This window comes from Emys orbicularis, chromosome 19 (assembly GCF_028017835.1).
Source record: "Emys orbicularis isolate rEmyOrb1 chromosome 19, rEmyOrb1.hap1, whole genome shotgun sequence".
Lineage (NCBI taxonomy): Eukaryota > Metazoa > Chordata > Testudines > Emydidae > Emys > Emys orbicularis.
The window spans coordinates 1,585,906-1,607,108 of NC_088701.1; the positions used below are offsets into that span (position 1 = coordinate 1,585,906).

Sequence of the window (21,203 nt, forward strand, 5' to 3'; positions counted from 1 at the left end):
TGCCCTCTGGGAATTGCTGGTGTCTCCAAGGGGGATGTGGGGGGGAAATTGTACTTGGGAGCCAACTGTTTTACAAACCCAGCAGGGGCCATGAGTCCTCCAGGCACACAGGCCCTGGCTGCACCCAGCCCTGCTCCCCCCTGCAGTTAATGTGTGTAACCAAAGGAATCCTAAATAAAAGACTCTGCACTGTGAAGGCTCCGGGGGGCTTGTCCTTGTTCCAGGGAACGGCTATAACTCAGCCCGCTGCTGGCAAGCGGGGGGGCCAGGCCCTCGATAGATGACAAGGCCGGCGCTGTGCCCTGAATACTCCGTTACAGTAGCACTGATGGACCCTGACAGAGATTGGGGGTGGGGGGGGCAGCACTGTCCTGAAGAACCTCAGTCTAGAGAGACAAGTGGTGCAGGATGGGAGATTCTTCCCATTGTACAGATGGGGAAACTGAGGCACAGGGAGCTAGTGGTGGAGCTGGGAATTGGATCCAGGTGTCCTGAGCGCTAGGCTGGTGTCTGAACCACGGGGGGTGGAGGGCTCCCACCCCTGCACTGGCATGTTTAAATCAAATCACTTTGGCTTGTTAAAATAAACCATTAAGACTGTTCTATTCCTATTCCATACAACAGCTCTCTTCCCTCCTTCGCCTGCCAGTAGAACCTTGAATGGTGCATGTAAACTAGGCTTCCACTCCGCTTCTGGTTAGTTAAGGGATACCAGGTACCAGCAGGCTAGTAATTAGCTTTCCCCAGCTAATGGCACTTACACCACTAGAGGGAGCCAAATGAGAGTGACTGGACTAAGTGAATGCAACTTACTCCAGGATGTGAGCAAATGTATTTCAATGTAACTGTGATGCTCCCCAGGGGCTACCCCTGAACTGTGGGGCATCACCCCATCGCCTGCTAGCATGCGGAAGTCTGTCTGTGGATCAGCTCTGTGAAACCACCAGCCTCTGGCAACCCAAGCATGGCTTCGCAGGCCTTGCTTTCTATGGACAGGTTAGCAGCTGCTTCACCCCTGCCACTGTGTCCTTGGAGTTTGTCCCCTGTCATGTCCAGCCCTGTTCTACTAGACCCCCGTCCCAATGACCAGGCCTGCTGTTCCCAAAGGAATAGTACACAGCAGCTTGTCCGATTCCGTGCAGCATCACCACTTTGCTTAACACCCCAGCACTTAGATACATTTATAGTGAAAACAAGGATAACTTGATCAGCAAAGAGCAGCGGGTGAATGAGGATTTTGGAAACCTTGGTTACATCTAAAACAATAACCCCCTCTAGAGACCGCACTTAACTAGCAGGTTAACCTCCTCGTGAAAGAAGCTCATCTCGCCCAAAGTTCTCACCTCTGTTTTCAATCAAATCTGGTTGAGGACCCTTTGTTCATGAAGAAAACCTGCTGTCTGGTTCCTCTGGAGGATGACTGGGTGCCATCTTTGTCCCCCACCTATAGTCAAATAAACCTTGACGAGCGCATCAAGCTAGGGTTCCCCTGACCTGCAGTTTTTCTCATTAGTTTCTTTCTGAAGTCCCCACTGGCTCTTCATTAGCGTTTGACTTAGAGTGCTACTGGTTGCCCATTAGAGACCAGGTGGGTGAGGGGGTCTTTTATTGAACCAACTTCTAGTGGTGAAAGAGACAAGCTTTTGAGCTTACACAAACTGATCTTCAGATCTGGGAAAGGCACTCAGCATCATCGCTAAATACAAGGTGGAACAGATTGGCTAGCGTAAGAAGCTAACACCTATTCTAAGACCCCATTCAAGCTGAAATGACCAGCTAACATCTCTGCAGTCACTGGACACCCCCCAGCCCCCCCCAAAAAGGGGGGATGGTTAATGGGTTACAGATTGTTGTAATGAGCCATAAATCCAGTGTCTTCAAGTCCTTGATTTGTAGTGTCTAGCAAAGTTATGAATTTAAGCTCATCTTTTGAAGGACAGGCCTTTGAGGATAAGGCCTGAGAGGTGAGATATGGAGTGATGGCTCTTTGACCAGCGTTCACCCACAGGTGATGTGGGGTTTGTTTTTCTGTGTGAGTTTGTTTCAGAGCATAGTGATTGTCTTGTTTCACCCATGTTGTTGGGGCATTTTGTGCACTGGGTGGGGTACGCTGCATGTTGGGGTAGGCATGGATCTCAAAAGGTGTGGTGGTGGGGGGTGGTATTGATCATCCTGGTAGTGGAGATAGGGCTGCAGGTTTTGCATCTGTTGTTCTGGCAGGGTCTGGTGCTGCTTCGAGTTGGGGGAGGGGTCTGTGCAGAGCTTGCTTCTGGTGATGAGGCAGGGGGAGGTGTTTGAAGGCCAGAAGAGGATGTGGTTCCTATTGAGTATGGGTTGTAATGCTTTACAGATCTCCAGTGTGGGTTGGTAGATGACAACTAGAGGTGTGAGGATCTCCTGAAAGAGCTCTGGGTGAGAGCCTGAAAGCTTGTCTCCTCAACAGCCGTGGGTCCAATGAAAGATTTACCCCCCCCTTGTCTTTCTAACACATTTTCTATTAGACCTCACAAGACACTCTGTAAATACCAGACTCTGGAGTCTTGTAACCCTTATGCCCTCTACCAATTGGCACCAGGAGGACTGGGTCAAGCAACCCCCTCCCCCAAAGAAATACAAGGGAGAGTCACAGCCACCTACCCCCCTCTCCCCTGCTAGGGGGACTGGGGAGATCTGTGTTCTAGTCCAGCTTTGCCACTGACCTGTTAGGGGACCCTGGGCACTCACTCTGTGCCTCAGTTTCCCCTCCCACCCTGTGTCTATTTAGATTGCGAGCTCTTCAGGGTAGGGCTATTTCTCATGGTCTGTGCAGCACCTGGCACAAGGGGGCCCCGGTCGTGGTTGGGGGACCTCTAGGTTCTATGATAATATGAATAATAAATCTGTTGCGTGCTCTAGAGTTGTGCTGGGAGAGCGCTACGGAGCAGTGCCTGAGTGACTGGACTCTCCAGCGCCTCGCTTCACGGCGCAGAGGAACACGGCATGTGCCATAAGAGGCCCCAGCAGCCTTGTTATCTAGCCAAGCAATAACACAAACCCAACTTCCTCATGAGAGGGGTGAGGGCCAGGCGTGGCCGAGTGCTTCTGAGGTTCCCAGAGCCCCTGGGTGAACTGCTAGCAGCCGGAGAGGGTGTCACTGAGGAAAACGGGTTGGGAATCTTTCTGCAAAATTTGATTTTTTGGGGGGGGGGCGGGAAACTGATTCCTCAAAACTGTTCATGGCACGGGGCTGCTTTGGATGAATCTCCTGACTGTTGGAGAAAGTTTGCGATCGTCCATTTTGTTTGGGCTTTTTTTTTTTCTTTAAATAACCAACTCCTGTTTGAAACGATGTTTTGCTTTGAAATCCAACCTAAGCAGACTAGAAACAAAACATTTGGTCTGACCCCCACCCAGGTGTTTGTCGGGGTTGCAGCCATTTTGACCATTTTGATTCAAACTCTTGCAAATCCGTACCTCCCTGGAAAGCTTCCTGCCCAGCTTGAGTTGAGTTTGGGGCAGTGCGGATGGGGGAGCAGATGTTAATATGATGCCCAGGACACTGGGTTTCTTGTGTGGATTAGAAGGGGCAGATCCTCCCAGCCGGCTGGCCCCTCTTTCAGTAGGAATCTGCCTTTATTTTCTCTCTGGGGCTCTTATTGCATGTGCAGAATAACTTTGTGGACCTTTCTTCACAAAACAGCTCCTGCTCGGCTGCCAGTTCTTGGGCCTGAGCCTCAAGGTTCTTGGGATTTGGGTCCCAGCTACATTACAGACCCCGTCCTCACCTGTGACCTGCCAGGGGCGTTGAGCTCGGCTGCGCTTAGGGTGACCAGATGTCCCGACTTTATAGGGACAGTCCCGATATTTGGGGCTTTTTCCTATATAGGCTCCTATTACCCCCCCCCCCATCCCCATCCCGATTTTTCACACTTGCTATCTGGTCACCCTAGGGCCACATCGGGGTTGCAAAACGGTATGGAGGGCCACGTAGGGAAGGCTGTGCCTCCCCAGATAGCCTGACCCCGCCCCCTATCTGCCCCCGACTGCCCCCCTCAGAACCCCCGACCCATCCAACCCCCCCTGCTCCTTGTCCCCTAACCACCCCCCAGGACCCCACCCCCTCCCGGGACCACCTGCCCCTAACCGCCCCCCTGGGATCCCCCCATCTACCCCCCCTCCCAGCCCCTTTCAGAATGTGGCCCTGCGAACATGGGCAGGGGACTCAGGAGGAGCAGGGGCAGCCAGAGAGAAGCGGCGGTTTCCCCTTCAAAGTGCCGCTTCTCTCCGTCCGGCTGCGGGGCCGCCCCATGCTCCACCTGAGTCCTCCGCCCGCGTTCCCCGCCACCCGCACCACCTGCCTGCTCCGGTGCCCCTGCAGTGCAGCCCCTCCCCCCCCCATGGGGGGTGTGCTGGTGCGGAACTGCCTGAGTGCCCGGCCCTGGGGCCTCCTGTTCTTGGGGGGTGCGGGGACCCATGCCAGGGCACCCTGTGTTCACTGGTAAATCTGCCCCTGAGCCGTGCCGCCCATCTGGAGCCAGCCATGCCGCCGCGCTGCCGGCACGGCGAGCTGAGGCTGCAGGGGGAGGGGCCGGGGCCAGCCAGGAGCTCAGGGGCCGGGCAGGACAGCACCGCAGGCCAGATGTGGCCTGGGGGCCATAGTTTGCCCACCTCTGTCCTAGAGCCTGCCGTGAAGATCCCTGTGCAGGAAAGCAATTCTGGCTTCATTGCAGATGCTTTCCTGAGCTGGAGTCATTAGTGGGCAGAAGCAGGCATGAGCTGTTTGGTGGTGGGGAATCTGGCTTGAGGCAAATGTCCAGAGGAGAGCAGGTCCAGCCACTGTCGGATGGTGTTAGGAAATGCTGGGAAAACTTTGTCTTCAAAGCTTTTCTTCCCCCCCCCCCCCCCCCCCCGCCCAAGACTGACACTTGTGCATAGGGTGACCAGCTAGCAAGTGTGAAAAATCAGGCCGGTGGTGGTGGGGATTATAGGTTGTCTTATATAAGAAAAGCCCCTAATAGTGGTGTGGTCCTGGTAATACTGGGACATCTGGTCACCCTACTGCACCCCAGCACCAGCCCTCCCCTTCTACCTAATAAACCCACCAGCAGCAAGAGACAAATCAACCTTTAAAACAATTATCATTCAAAAAAGCCCAGCCAGAAATTTCTCTCCCCTGCCCCCAGAAGGGAGAAGTGGCAGAACCGCCATGAAATCTCCTAGTGCCTTTGCTACTGATTTACATGGGAAGTGCCCAGAACCTGGGGTGATGGGCAGCCGCATGAAAATCCTGGGCTCGATGGGAGAATGGCCAGAGTACGTCACTGGGAAAAAGGGGTATAGCCAGGGACTCTATTAACAGTCCCAAACCTTTGTATGTGGATTTAAGGTTGGCCGGGGGGCTGTGCGCCCTTCTGGAACATGGACAGGGGCTAAATGTACAGCTTCTCTGCAAAGCCCACTAGCAATCTTGCTATTGCTAATCTACCAAGGATGCATGTGGTGGGTAGCATGAAGCCTGGGGACAGACTAAAGTGGCACCAGCAGCCTGCGTGTGGTCTCCACATGCTACTGTAATAACTGGGACAAAAATATAATGCATATAAAATTACAGAGTTTTTAAAACGTTCTGGTAAATATTTTGAGTAGGGCTCTCTAAGTGTGACACTGCTGAACCATGCATTGGGGAGATTCTATACAGGGAAATACATTAGCTTAATGGTGGGCTTCTATACGGGGCAATATGATATATGGGAGGGCAGCTTCTCTATGGAGAGCTATCGTACCACAACAGGGGGTGGTTTCTCTAAGGAGAAATACGGTGTCATCATGGTGGGCTTCTCTATGGAGAAGTGGCATCAAAATTGTGAGCTTATATAGGGAGAAATAATCACAGAACTGGAAGGGACCTCGAGAGTCCATCCAGTCCAGTTCCCTGCACTCAAGGCAGGGCTAAGTATTATCTAGACCATCCCTGACAGGTGTTTGTCCAACCTGCTCTTAAAAATCCCCAATGATGGAGATTCCACAACCTCCCTAGGCAATTTATTCCAGTGCTTCACCACCCTGACAGTTAGGAAGTTTTTCCTAAGGTCCAACCTAAACCTCCCTTGCTGCAATTTAAGCCCATTGCTTCTTGTCCTATCCTCAGAGGTTAAGAAGAACAATTTTTCACCTTCCTCCTTGTAACAACCTTTTATGTACTTGAAAACTATTCTCATATCTCCTGTCTTCTCTGCTCCAGACTAAACAAACCCAATTTTTTCAATCTTCCCTCATAGCTCATGTTTTCTACACCTTTAATCATTTTTGTTGCTCTTCTCTGCAGGAGCGCTGCCAGGTTTTCTGCCGCCCTAGGCGGCGGAAGGTCCCGCCCCGAAATGCCGCCCCCCCACAGTGGCAGCGGAAGGTCCCGCCGCTGAAATACCACCGCGGTCGCCGCCCCCCAAATTGTAGCGTACTAGGTGACCGCCTAGGTCGCCTAATGGGTTGCGCCAGCCCTGCTTCTCTGGACTCTCTCCAATTTGTCCACATCTTTCTTGAAATGTGGCGCTCAGAACTGGACACAATACTCCAGTTGAGGCCTAATCTGCATGGAGTAGAGCGGTAGAATTACTTCTTGTGTCTTGCTTACAACACTCCTGCTAATACATCCCAGAATTATGTTTGCTTTTTTTTGCAAGAGCATTACCCTGTTTAGCTTGTGATCCACTGTGACACCCAGATCCCTTTCCGCAGTACTCCTTCCTAGGCAGTCGTTTCCCATTTTGTATGTGTGCAACTGATTGTTCCTTCCTAAGTGGAGTACTTTGCATTTGTCCTTATTGAATTTCATCCTATTTACTTCAAACCATTTTTCCAGTTTGTCCAGACCATTTTGAATTTTAATCCTATCCTCCAAAGCACTTGCAACCCCTCCCAGCTTGGTATTGTCCACAAGCTTTATAAGTGTACTTTCTATGCCATTATCTAAATCATTGGTGAAGATATTGAACAGAACTGGACCCAGAACCGATCCCTGTGGGACCCCACTCATTATGCCCTTCCAGCTTGACTGTGAACCTCTGATAACTACTCTCTGGGAACAATTTTCCAACCAGTTATGCACCTTAAGCTACTTATAGTAGCTCCATCTAGGTTGTATTTCCCTAGTTTGTTTATGAGAAGGTCATGCGAGACAGTATCAAAAGCCTTACTAAAGTCAAGATATACCACGTCTACCGCTTCCCCCCATCTACAAGGCTTGTTACCCTGTCAAAGAAAGCTATCAGGTTGGTTTGACACAATTTGTTCTTGACAAATCCATGCTGACTGTTATTTATCACCTTTTTATTTTCTAGGTGTTTGCAAATTGATTGCTTAATTATTTGGTCCATTATCTTTCCGGGTACAGAAGTTAAGATGACTAGTCTGTAATTCCTCGGATTGTCCTTATTTCCTTTTATAGGGAGATATACGGTAACAAAAAAATAAAGGTGTCTTCCATAAGGAGACATACACTAATATATGTGTGGGCTTCTATAAGGAGAAATGAGGTACTAAATGGGGTGCGCGTTCTATCGGAGGCAATACGGTACTCGATCTCTTCTAATACCTCCTCCGTCGAGTGGGGAGGGAAGAGGAACGAAGAGACCAATCATAAAGAGGGACACCATGATTGACATTCTGATCACGAATCAGATATGGCTTCTCTACAAATAGTACCCAACCTTTCCTAGAGAAGCCCGCCTCTCCCAATGAATTGGATGGTGTGGCAGAGTGGCAGAAATTCTGACCAATGGAAACAGGGCGGAGTGAATTTTTGAGAGTTAGTGTCTCTTAGATAGAGCGACAGGCTTCTCCTCCAACGAGAAATCAGAAAAAAGATATTGGGCGGGATCTAAAAGTACCGCCTTCCTAGACAGGTCACGAATGAACTCTATTGGTTGGAAGAACAGAGTGACAGCACAAGCGACCAATAGCAATGCGGAAAGAGGCGAGGGCCTCTAAACACCGCCCACTCAGATTGAATTACGGGCTGTATGGCCTCTCTATTGGTTAGACCCACAGGGTGACAGCCGTCCCGACCAATAGGATTCGCCGCTGACGGGACTGGGCGGAGTGAAGAGCCGGGGGTGGCGCCGGAGCCGGATGAGGAGACTCTGAGGGGAAGTTTGGCCGCCGCCGCCGAGAACCGTTTGAGGAGCCGCCGCCCGAGAAGCGGGGAGCCCGGGCCCCGCGGCTGCCATGGGGAACCGGGGGATGGAGGACCTGATCCCGCTGGTGAACAAGCTGCAGGACGCGTTCAGCTCCATCGGGCAGAGCTGCCACCTGGACCTGCCGCAGATCGCCGTGGTGGGCGGCCAGAGCGCCGGCAAGAGCTCCGTGCTCGAGAACTTCGTGGGCCGGTGAGTCCCGGGCAGACCTACGCCACCTGCGTAACTTGCCCCCTTCGCACGGAATGGCAGGGAGGCGACGTAGTTCGCCAGAGTCCCGTTGGTGAATGCTTCGGGCGTGTGTACGCCGTTTGCGTAAATCGGCTTGATCCGAATGGCCGGGATGCTACGCTGCTGGCGCCGTTGGGGTCTGTGAATCTCTCCGGCGGCCGCCTTGCGCTAAGCGCGTAACTTTCTCAGCTCGGCGCGAGACCGCCTCGGCCCCCTTTGCGAATAGCGCCTTGGTGGGCTGGACGCCGATTGCGTTAGCTGAGCCCGCTCTGCGGTCTGGTCCCCGCGGAGCCGTGCGCCCTTGGCGTAGGGCGCTCCGGTGTGTTTACCCCGGCGGCGTTAGCCGGGCCGCTTCTCCATGGCTTGGGTAGAGCGCGCTTGGCCTGGGAGCCTTGTGTGGACACCGCGGTCCTTACGCCAGTGGCTTAAACCGGGGTCCTTCCAAGGGGGGAGGGTGTCTCAGTGGACGCAGTTGGCGTAGATCGCTCTGTGAATAGCAGTGGAGCGTGGTCGTTCGGGGCTGGCTGAGGGGCGGGGGCTCTGGCCTGTCATCCCGGGCCCTGGAGGGGGGCAGGAGCACTCCCTGGGCATGTCCCCTCCCCCTAGGTGGCTGGGTGCCCCCCAATCCTGGGACACAGGGATGCTCCCCCCATTTGTCCCCTGCCCCAGTGGCTGGGGCACCGCCCCCTATCCTGTCAAGGAGCCATGAACTCCCCTGGGCTGTCCCCTCCTGCCCAGGTAGCAGGACTCAGGTGTATGTGGCCGGAGATACAGGATTCTGCTCACACTGAGCTGTCCTGCACCCCGGTGGTTGGAGGACGGGGTGGGAATTATCTGTGACTTAATGTGGGGCTCACGATGGGCCTGCCTCAGTCCCTCCCACCCTCCTGAACCTTGGGAACAGGGCTGAGGACGTTGGCCCCACTTGCTGTGGTCCCTGTGCCTGCTGAAGGGACCCTTGGAACTGTGGCTTGCAGGCTGTGAGGTGCTGAGACTGCAGCTTAGGATGGGGGGGAGGCTGTTTGTTACCAATAAACAACTTTTCCTTAACTGCCTCCCTCCCCAGCTCCTGCAGCAGAAGCCGAGGTCTTGCCCACTTTGTATGTTCCTTAACGACCCCATAGTGCTTTTCATAAGGTCCCAGGTACCACCGTCTTGCCTTTGTCCCCAGATCCCTTTCCCTCTCCACCCCCATTGTTATCCTGGTGTGCTGTATGTTACCCCAGAGAGAGAGAAGAGGGGTAATTCCTGTTTGTCTGGTGGTTAAGCCATCTCCCTTTCAAGTCAATGGGATCCGAAATGGGGCCAGTAACTTGTAATGCCTGCTGGGATCCTTCATGATGCAAGAAGCTAGAGATGCATGATATGAGCAGAGTAGGCCATTTGGCATGGAGGGTTATTCTAGTATCAGTCTTAATTCCTTATGCTCCAAGGAGGAATATCTTTACTCTTTTTGTAGTGGTAGGAGCCAGCACCCTGCTTGATATTACTGATTGTACATTAAACAAATTTTCATGTATACCCTGCACACACTGGATCTGCATTAGGTACTGCATGGACTATGTAATTTGAAGTGATGATCCCCAGTTCAGTGATCGTTTTCCAAACCAGTGAAAAATGGAGCAGAGGTGGACTTTAGAAACTGCTGAAAATTGATCATGTGAAAAAGAAAGTGCATCTGTCTTCTGTAGTCAGGCTGGATTTGGTCAGTGTTTTATTTCAATGGTCTAAAAATAACCTGGATTGCTAGAGTTAATTGTGTTGTGCATCTGTGTTTTATTTGTATTGGTAGCTCAAGATCTGAAGTCAAGCTCTGTGTGATACTTTAACCGAACAGCTTGGGTTGTTGTGTTACTGACTGGCACTTACCTTGCGGATTAGTTTGGGTAGATGTCAGCGTCTTTTAATTCCTTAATCATTACCTGCAAGACACTTTTAAAAATTGTACAAGGATCTACAGGAGAACAAGTGTCTGAAGGGAGTGGAGGGAAGTCTTATGTCAAAGTAGCTGACAAGGTATCCTGAGAGCAATTCTTAGTACAAGGCCCCTAGAAACTGGAACCTGTTATTTTTAATAGTGTTCAACATGACTCTCTTAATTTACTCAAGTTAATCTTTGAAAACACAGACTCAGCTTTAAGGCTATCTTTTCCTGTTACTATGGCAATAATGTCCAGTGGGCTCAGTTTAAATTGGGGCTGCTAGTGCGGTACACACACAGACCTGGAAACTATAAACCTGTGTTGCAGTCATTAGGCTTTTGCATGGGACCCACCCTTCATGGATCTGGCTGCAGGATCTAGGAAGATTAAAACAGAGAGAGTTCACATTCGAAGACAAGATGCAACAAGTGGGCTTGATAGGGTGGGGAGGTAGGGCAGAGGCTGAGGTGATGGTGTCAAGGTAATGTGATGACAGAAGGTAGCTACTGCACAAGTGGACTTCAGATTCCATTAAAGCTTTGGGTTTTTAAAGACTTGACTTACACCTGTCTGACTCTGGAGATGAATAGTAGCTTTTAATAATTTCTGCTTCTACAGTGCCTAACCCCTGTGACCTGGGGAACAAAGTCACTTCTTAGGACAAAATTTAGGACTTACAAGGGGCTGTTTTGTCTTGCTAGAGTGATCTAAGTTTTCTCTGTGTTTAATCCCAGCCTTTTCTATAGCTTGTCCTAGCTTTAAAGGATGGTGGTGAAGGGCTGGTAACTAATGTGACTCTTGCTACTTGTAGGATTTCTTTATAATGTACTACAAATTTAACTAAAGGGGTATGTCTAGAATCTATGTCTCCAGCAAAAAGAACAGGATTGTGGCACCTTAGAGACTAACTATTAAATTTGCTTGTGCTCAAATAAATTTGTTAGTCTCTAAGGTGCCACAAGTACTCCTGTTCTTTTTGCGGATACAGACTAACACGGCTGCTACTATGAAATATGTCTCCAGCAGTGTCTCATGGTATTGGATGATGGGTAGTTTCAATAAAGATCAGTGAGGCACACTGAGAAGCAGCATGGTCCAGTGGATAAGACACTGAAATGGGAGTCAGGAGACCTGGGTTCTAGTTCTTGCTCTGCCACTGACCCGCCGGGTGACCTTGGGCAAGTCACTTTGTCATTTTACCTTTCTGTGGCTCTGTTCCCCTCCCACCCTTAGTCTTGTTTTAGACTGCGTAAGGCCTTTTGGGCAAGGATGGCTTCTTAATATGTCTGTAAAGCCCACAGCACAAGTGGGGCCCCATTTGGGTTAAAGCAGATACTGTATTAGGTTCTTCTTGATATGTAGAGTATCTGAGTGTGCCTAAAACTCTGTCCTGCAATTCCACTCCCCACCTCCTCTGTAATGCCTGGACTTGAGTAGAAGTCGTGCCTTCATCATCTCTTTTCCAAAAAGCAGTGTTCTGTTTGACACAGGCTGGGCTGTTTTCCCTACGGTTTTTTGGATGCTTTAGCCTCTTAATCACAACGATCTCAGACCAATAATTTAATTTTTTCTGTTAGAAGAAGGTCACATGGGGTTTTCCACTGTCTTGCTCCTGCAGTTGAATCTTTTCACTTATTTAAAATTTCCCCAGGTTGGTGACAATATGTGCCCATATGTTTGAGATCAGAATCAGGGGCCTTGTGATGTGGCATCTTTGGCTTGGTCTTTCATTATCACACGGGTTTGAGCCACGTTGTGGGTTAACAGCTTGCAAAGAGGTGTGTGGTAGGGGGAATTGGAAGCCCACCGATTCCATCTTTATTACTTGCTAGGTTTATAAAAGGCAGCTGGATCAATTGAAATCCAATTTTGCAAAACAAACCTTGCACCTGGGCTGATGCGTTGCGCCAAGCTTTGTTACAATAGGGATCAACGTGGTCAAGTTATTACCTCCTCAAAAGCTGCCAATGGATATACTGGCAGCCTGTAATTATAGTGACACTGCAAGCCCAGCACCATAATTACAAATCTTTGTTTCATGGCTTTTAAGCCTTTAACAAGGAGGCTTTTAATAAGGGGTTCACCAAAATCTATAGAATCTCTTTCAATAAATGTCTGAATTAGGCAGGTTTTACGTGAGGCGAAATCCTTGTACATTTTTTTTTGTTTGGTAACCTGGAATCTTCCAGTCGACTCTTGTATCTCTAACTTTATATTACAGTGGGGCCCTTGTGTTCATAATTGAGGGTAATGATTATGTCTTTGGTGAATTCTGCCTTCACTTGGTGTCTCAAAGTGGTGTTTCAACACTCTGAGCCACACGACCAAGAAGCTTCTTACTGTGTGGTAATAACAATGGCATGGTAACTTCCACTTTTCTCTTTCATACTACATAACTAGACAAGCATTTGGGACAAAATTAAAAGGGACTGTAGATCTAAATACATCTAGTTATAATAGTGCTAGTCTATTCTAGCTGCTGCTTTGCAGTAGGGTTCAGAATAAAGGATTAATAGCCCTGAAACAGTTAACCCAGTATTAAGGTTGTAAGATGTTCAAGGCTGGGACCATCTGCTTGTACCGTGGCGCCATGGTTCCCACGATGTGTTACAACAATATAAATGCTTACTAAGTTCCATGTTCTAAATCTGTATCGAAAGAAGGCCGTACACTTACTTGGAGATAGACCTGGATTCGTCTTCTTTGGGACAGAGCTAATATTTTGTGTGAGAGAGGGTGGGGGCTGGATGTTGGACAGTTCAGGCTTTTCGGAACGAATGCTGACTCCATTGTGCAGGGTGCTGTACGTTGAACAAAAAGATGGTCCCTGCCTCAAAGAGCTTCCAATCTAGGCATAAGACTAAATGACTGGTGGATACAGACAGACTAATGGGCGAGTAAAAGGAAACAAGACCATATGGGTCAACGTGGAAGCAGTACACTCAGCAGACCAGCAGCTTAATTGTTAAGTCTTTGTAGGCATCACAACAAAGCAGAGTTTGAAACAGGCACGTTTACAGGGAGCTGCTCCCACGTGTGAGGGGCAGCTGGGGAGAATACATGAAGGGGCTTGTTTGAAAATGTAACAAGTGGGTGCTGGGATCTTGGCTGGTTAGAGATGGGAGTCCTCATCTAGTGAATGAGAGAGAAGGCATAAATGCCTTGCAAGTGAAGCCAAGCAGCCGATGTTTGATGCAGTAGAGAAGGGGGAGGCATTGGAGGGATGCAGGGAGAACCATGCTGCATAAAATTTGTTGTAGATAGTGAGTCTAACAAGCTTAAGGTAAGGTGGGTGAGGTGATACCTTATTTGACCAGTTTCTTTTGGGGAGAGGCAAGCTTTTGAGCTTGCACAGAGCTCTTCTTCTGGGCTACAGGGCTACAACAACACTGCATACAAGCATAAGGTAAATCGTTCGTTTCCATGCAGTGGGCCAGAACCTTTGAACTCTTAAGCACCTGCTTAATTTTACTTGCAGGAGTAGTCCCATTTATGTCAAGAGGACTGCTTGTATGTGTAAAATTAAACTTATGCAGGTTCTGGCCCTAATGGTGATGAGTGTCTTAAAAGAACCTGAATAGAAAACCAAATATCTCCCCTCCTTAAGAGCCCCATGGGCTTTGAGTTTTATTTGCAACACTTAATGGAAATGTAAGTCATTTCTATGTAAATAGTCTTTGTTTGGGTGTCAACATCTCTGGGGGATATTTGCAATCCAAACAGAATAGCACTGGGCTGATGCATGAAAACAAGGTGGTGAAATAGACCAGTCCTGTTTGTTGGTAAGCTTGTGGGAGCTGAGTGAAGAGTTGAAATGTGAGTGATGCCAACAAAGAAAAGGAAATGAATTTTATTTTTTGTATTTTTTTTAAACAGCTTTTCAGTGGCTCTCATCATGGCATATTGGAGTAATGGCTAATGTTAGTAATACAGGGAATTATTTTGATCAGTTTCCATCTAACAATTTACTGGCTTTGTTTATAAAAATTCCCATCCTTTTGTATTCTGAAACTACTGACCCTCTTGCCTTTAAATGGAAATATTTGATGCTGGTAAATTACCCTTTAAGATTTTTGTTTGCGCTATCATACTGGTCTGGTTTAATAGTAATACAGTAACAAATTGGAGGGCCAGCTAATGTGTGGGTTGTAAATTATTGCCTAGGAAGTGTCAGTAATGGCCAAGCAATTTCGGTATCCTGTCCCCAGATGCGTCGGAGGAAGGGGCAAGATTCTCCAGTGACACCACTACATCTCAGGCTACCTTAAGTTCAGAGCTGCCTTAATTAGTTAGGCACAGAGAAATCCTGAGAAATGCTGGAAAAACTGCCACTTTCTAGCAGTAATGAAGGTAACCTTTCAGGTCTGCTTCCCTTGATAGCAGTGCATGTTCCCAGGCTGTAATGGCAACTGAGCTCCAGTACTTCCTGTTCAGAAAGCAAGGAGTATGCTTGGCTTTACCTGCTCGGGTTAATCACAAGCCTTGAGGTTTATTTAGCTTATTGGGCAAAGATAATGGGGGAGGGGGGTGGCACACTGAGGGGTTTTGGATCCTTGTGACATAAGTTAATTATTCAAAATCAATTTTGATTTATTTGTTTTGTGATAGAGCCTAGAGGCCTCAATTAAATTGGGATCCCATAGTGCTGAGCACAGTGCAGACACAGGAAAACAGCCCGTGCTCTGAAATTCTCTGTCTAAATAGATGAGCCAAAGGAAGGTTTATGAGCCCCTTTTTACCAACGGGGAAATTGAAGCATGGACAAAATGACTTGTCCAAGGTCACATAAAGAGGCTGTGGCAGAGCAGGAACTGAGCTCAGATGTTCAGGGTCCCAGTGTAAGTGCGCTAATTATTTTAATGAGATGCAGGGATTAAAATGTATTCAGCGTGAAGCTATTTTGCCCTTAATACCCACTGAAAAAGATGCAAGGGGAAACAGAATAGTGGGTGCTCTTGCCAATCATCATGCACTTCTCAATAGAGATGAGTCATTTCAACCCTCTTATGGAGAGAAATGCAAGAGGAAATATAAAGTGGTGCATTAAAATTGCATTACTAGCAGTATTCTAACCCAGCCTGTTGATGTCACAAATGAAATGTGCATTGACTAATCCATCTTTGGAACCCTTATAGTGTCAGTACAAATGTGCTAAATGCTCCGAGTCTCCCACTGACCCTGCAGTGGCTCTGTCAGGGACATCCTGACAAATGGAAGTGTAAAAGACATTTCAATCTACATAAAATTTGACCATTGACTTGTAGTGGGTCCTTGGCTCACTGGGCCCGAGGATGACAATGGAGTCATTGTGAGCCGCACAGTTGGGAGGTCTGTCCATTGACATTTGGTTCCTCGACTATATTGTCAATGTGGCCATTATCTCTTGTTCATAACATGTTATCAATACTGTTAGTGGTTGTAAATAAAACATTAATGAAACCAGGAAGGATGCAGATGAGGTTTCTCGGCAACTTTAAATATCTCAATTCTGGTGAAATGCAGCAGCAGTTGTGCTTCTGAACAGCTCTGTACTCCCCCCTGCCTGCATCCTGCAATCTCTAGTAAAACACTTGCAGTCCACCATTAATAGTGAAATGTTGGAGCAACAGCAGTGAGCTTCAGAGGAAATGGATCAGATAGGCAACAAATCTGTATTTATAAATCTAGCCTAAGGTAGAGAGAAACACAACTTCCAGAACAATGCTGATCGAATATTACAGCTTCTGTTAGATGGGAAGTTGAGGTTTCAGGGGTAGGATAAAGATACAAATGACCGGTTCTTATGTCAAGTTGCTGGGTAGTAATACTTAACACACGGTCTTAGGATTTGGTCTGAAATCAATAGTGTGTGTAGAGTGAGTTGTCTTGCTGGATTTTAGTGAGCCCATAGAGATGCAGCTCAGTGCATCTGAATTATGGCTCTGTCTGAATGGCTCAAGATTTTATTACTAGGCTAGGGGAGCAGTGAATGATACCTGTGGTCTCAGATGTATGAGGAAAAATAGAACTTAGAAATAGAGTATCCATGACAGAGGAGCGAGCTGGTTTGAGAAAAAGCCACAGAAAAGAGTGACGTAACCAAGAATAAAGTGAGCACCTTTCAGTGACGCACTTCCATCTGGAGCATGGGAGACTGTTCCCATCATATCTAGACCATATCTATCCTCGGGCCAGGATATGGCTTTATGAACTTCGTTCTACGTCTGAGCAACTTCTAGCTGAGGCTCTCCAAGCACTTTACAGATCTTAATGAAATCCCTCCCCTCCCCCTTTGGGAGGGACGTGTTATCCCAGCTATAAAGTAAGTTCTGCCAGGAACTGTCCGTTTGTTTGTGTTTGTACAGCATTCGGTACAACAGCGCCAATCCTGACTGGGGCCTTTGGGTGCGATCATAAACTAACTGAGTCGCAGAGGTAAAGTGACTTGTCCAAAGCTACCCAGCAAGTCTGCCATTGTGGGGGGTGGAGGAGGAAGCCCCTCCATGCCTGCTCTTCCTCAAAACACAGCAAAGAGTCCTCATGAAGGATCTGCCAAGATAAACAGCATTCCAGGAAGATTTAAACTCTACTAGAAGGAGACTGACAATTGCAAGCAAGACCTTCCAAGTGGTGAAATACAAAGAAACTTGAGGATAGGGAGCTGACTTTAAGTGCCTTTGCTAATGGAGATGGTGCTAGTAACAGAAGGGTATTAAATGGCATCCTGCTAGCTTCAGAAAGGGGCCCTCTGCCCTTTCGATCTAGCGAAGTGAGCTAGATTGCCTGATAATGGGTAAACTGGAGGCAGGTTAGCAGGTGCAGAGCAGAATACAGGAAGGCTTGTACGCTGTGGCAGTGTCTTGAAAAGACGAGGTGGGTGAGGCAATGTCTTTTATTGGACCAACTTCCATTTGCTTTTGGAATATACTTTTCACATGCTCAAACCCTGGCTGCTAATAGCTCTCACAGAACTGGCCATTCCAGTTACCGCCTCACTGTGTACAACCGAGCCGTTTCCACCCTAGTATTGTAAATGGGGAAAGGACCTTTTTGTAGGGTCCTAGTCCCCTTTGACACGTCTTCTGGACTGAAGTTTCTCATGGATAAGAAGACTCCCATTTATGCTGCCAACAAGATAAGCGCGCCTGACCCGAAGTGAATGTGGCAACGCCCTTCAGTTGTAAAACGCCCACACCCTGCCATTCATGGACACCACTTAGGAACGGACTGACTTCTGTACCACACAAAGCTTGGCCCACATCTCATGTGCTGCATAGGCGTTCCCTCTCCCTCTCAATAAAGTAACCTCTTGTTAAACAGCGGACACGTAATCTCCCTTGTAGCTTTACATTCAAATAGTACGTCGCCCTGCATTCTCCTGCAGGATCAAACCATGTTCACCTTTGACCCTGGGACATAATGGCAAACAAGTTGGTGCTGTTTGGCCTGATTCCTTTAGCCCTGTGTGAAATGAACATGCAGCAGGAATCTAGGTTCTGTTTCCTGCCTCTGCCCTTGACTCACAGTGCAACTGCGCTGCAGTCCCACTTCCCTTTGTCACTGGGGTTGTGAGCACAAAGTAGTGTCAAGTGTAAAGTCGGGTGGGTACGGGTGCTATTCAGCCTGAGGGAAGGCGAGACAAAAATCCGTGGAAGTGCAGCTCGTTGTGTTAATCGCCTCTGCTTTGCTGCGCTGTAACAGATGAATATGGGATTGTAAAGAGTTCTGTTTATAGAGAATTGGGTGCGCATGCCGCTTTACAGTCTAAAAGAGCAAGGTCCATGCACAAAGGATCTTAACAGAAGTTCAGTTTGAGCCCTGTTTTATGTAGGGGAGGGAAGTCATTTCCATGGGCACTGAAGGCAAATGTCCCGAAGATTTAGCAGGTGAAACAGGGAGGCTTTGTAAAGATAAAGCCCCCCATGAAATCTCAGAAGGTTGCCCTGGAGAACTTGGGTGACTCTGAGTTGAGGCTGGATTACACAGCCTGCTCAGGGGTCACCTTTTAGAAAAAACAAACAAACATGAGTTACAAGAAACCTTTCCGTCTCCTAGTTACGGAACACAGAAGTGCAAGCTGGCTATTTTGCTTCTGCCCCCCCCCCCCCTCACCTCCCTCCAGTAGAAGTAGCCTGTACTTTTATCTTGGGCCTTCCCTGTCCCCCAACTTATTAACTGGGCAAATAGTGCATAGGCCTTAAGGTGGTTCTGGGCCGTCCTAGCCTCTCCCATGTAGTTCATAGCATGATTTAATCCGTGTGTGGACAGAACCTAAGGTTTCTAGAATTGTATTGCAAGGCTCCCTCTCCACTGCTTCGAATTCAGCTTGCCCAGCCACTGTTGATGGGGCCCAGACATTGAGCCCACAATGAAAACAACCTTTTAAAAAGAACAGTCACTTCCTAATTAGAAAAATGGACCAGAACCTCCTTCGAGATAAATGCCAGAAAACTAGTTAGAACTCCAAGGGTTGGTCCGAGCAGCCCAGTGACCGATACTGGTACTTCAATCATCTCTGTGCTCTCTGGTCCCATACAGAAAGCATGCCACTGCAATTCCAAACCGTTTTAAACTGGTATTTGGAATGTCTCTTCTGATGATGCGGATCTGCATGCTAGCAGCCATGTTCACGTTCCTGCTGAACAGAACGTTGTCATTTATAGATCTTGGTGCTCTAGAGCCCCAGTAATCTTGGTACAAAAGTGCCATGTAAGTGCATCATGTTTTGAGATCAGGCCCCTGAATTGGATAGTCTAATGGAATTCCAACAGTCTCCGGTGAAGAGGAGAGAGGCAAACAGAACAGGTTCTTGAGAGACGTGGTCTTATTTTATCACCCATATTTAAGATGGGTTTTACCAAACCGGTCAGGTCTCCAGCCATGACCATGAGATGGTTGAGTTCAGGATCCTCACAAAAGGAAGAAAGAGTAATAAAATACAGACCCTGGACTTCAGAAAAGCAGACTTTGACTCCCTTAAGGAACTGATGGGCAGGATCCCCTGGGAGGCTAATATGAGGGGGGGAAAGGAGTCCAGGAAAGCTGGCTGTATTTTAAAGAAGCCTTATTGAGGGCGCAGGAACAAACCATCCCGACGTGCAGAAAGAATAGCAAATATGGCAGGCGACCAGCTTGGCTTAACAGTGAAATCTTCAGTGAGCTTAAACACAAAAAGGAAGTTTACAAGAAGTGGAAACTTGGACAGATGACTAGGGAGAAGTATAAAAATATTGCTTGAGCATGCAGGGGTGTAATCAGTAAAGCCAAAACACAACTGGAGTTGCAGCTAGCAAGGGATGTGAAGGGTAACAAGAAGGGTTTCTACAGGTATGTTAGCAACAAGAAAAAGGTCAGAGAAAGTGTGGGGCCCTTACTGAACGAGGGAGGCCACCTAGTGACCGATGATGTGGAAAAATCTGAAGTACTCAATGTGTGTTTTGCCTCGGTCTTCACAGACAAGGTCAGCTCCCAGACTGCTGTCCTGGGCAACACAGTCTGGGGAGGAGGTGAGCAGCCCTCAGTGGTGAAAGAACAGGTTCAGGACTATTTAGAAAAGCTGGACATGCACAAGTCCATGGGGCCAGATCTAATGCATCCAAGGGTGCTGAGGGAGTTGGCTGATGTGATTGCAGAGCCATTGGCCATTATCTTTGAAAACTCGTGGCGATCGGGGGAGGTCCCGGACGACTGGAAAAAGGCAAATATAGTGCCCATCTTTAAAAAAGGGAAGAAGGAGAACCCGAGGAACTACAGACCGGTCACCCTCACCTCAGTCCCTGGAAAAATCATGGAGCGGGTCCTCAAGGAATCCATTTTGAAGCACTTGGAGAGGAAGGTGATCAGGAACAGTCAACATGGATTCACCAAGGGCAAGTTATGCCTGACTAACCTGATTGCCTTCTATGATGAGATAACTGGCTCTGTGGATATGGGGAAAGCAGTGGACATGTGTCTTGACTTTAGCAAAGCTTTTGATACGGTCTCTTCCAGCATTCTTGCTAGCAAGTTTAAAAAAAGTATGGATTGGATGAATGGACTATAAGGTGGATCGACAGCTGGCTAGGTTGTCGGGCTCAACGGGTAGTGATCAACGGCTCGATGTCTAGTTGGCAGCCGGTATCAAGCGGAGTGCCCCAGGGGTCGGTCCTGGGGCCGGCTTTGTTCAACATCTTTATTGCTGATCTGGATGATGGGATGGATTGCACCCTCAGCAAGTTCGTGTATGACTCTAAGCTGGGGGGAGAGGTAGATACACTGGAGGGTAGGGATAGGGTCCAGAGTGACCTAGACAAATTGGAGGATTGGGCCAAAAGAAATCCGATGAAGTTCATCAAGGACAAGTGCAGAGTCCTGCACTTAGGACGGAAGAATCCCATGCACCGCTACAGGCTGGGGACCGACAGGCTAAGCAGCAGTTCTGCAGAAAAGGACCTGGGGATTAGAGTGGACGAGAAGCTGGATATGAGTCAGCAGTGTGCTCTTGTTGCCAAGAAGGCTAATGGCATATTGGGTTGCATTAGTAGGAGCGTTGCCAGCAGATCGAGGGAAATGATTATTCCCCTCTATTCGGCACTGGCGAGGCCACATCTGGAGTACTGTGTCCAGTTTTGGGCCCCCCCACTACAGAAAGGATGTGGACAAATTGGAGAGAGTCCAGCGGAGGGCAATGAAAATGATCATGGGGCTGGGGCACATGACTTATGAGAAGAGGCTGAGGGAACTGGGCTTGTTTAGTCTGCAGAAGAGAAGAGTGAAGGGGGATTTGTTAGCAGCCTTCTACTACCTGAAGGGGGGGTTCCAAAGAGGATAGCGCTCGGCTGTTCTCAGTGGTGGCAGATGACAGAACAAGGAGCAATGGTCTCAAGTTGCAGTGGGGGAGGTCTAGGTTGGATATTAGGAA

The 21,203-nt window shown here is 48.5% G+C and overlaps 1 protein-coding gene across 2 annotated transcripts in view; it reads left to right on the top strand.

Moving 5' to 3' along the window:
• The first annotated feature begins 8,127 nt into the window (after window positions 1–8,127).
• Window positions 8,128–21,203, top strand: part of DNM2 (dynamin 2) — a 55,623-nt gene continuing 42,547 nt past the window's right edge. For both annotated transcript variants that reach the window (XM_065419722.1, XM_065419721.1), the window contains exon 1: window positions 8,128–8,363. In XM_065419722.1, the coding sequence (XP_065275794.1) occupies window positions 8,203–8,363 (161 nt within the window). In that variant the 5' untranslated portion in view covers window positions 8,128–8,202. The remainder of the gene's footprint in view (window positions 8,364–21,203) is intronic.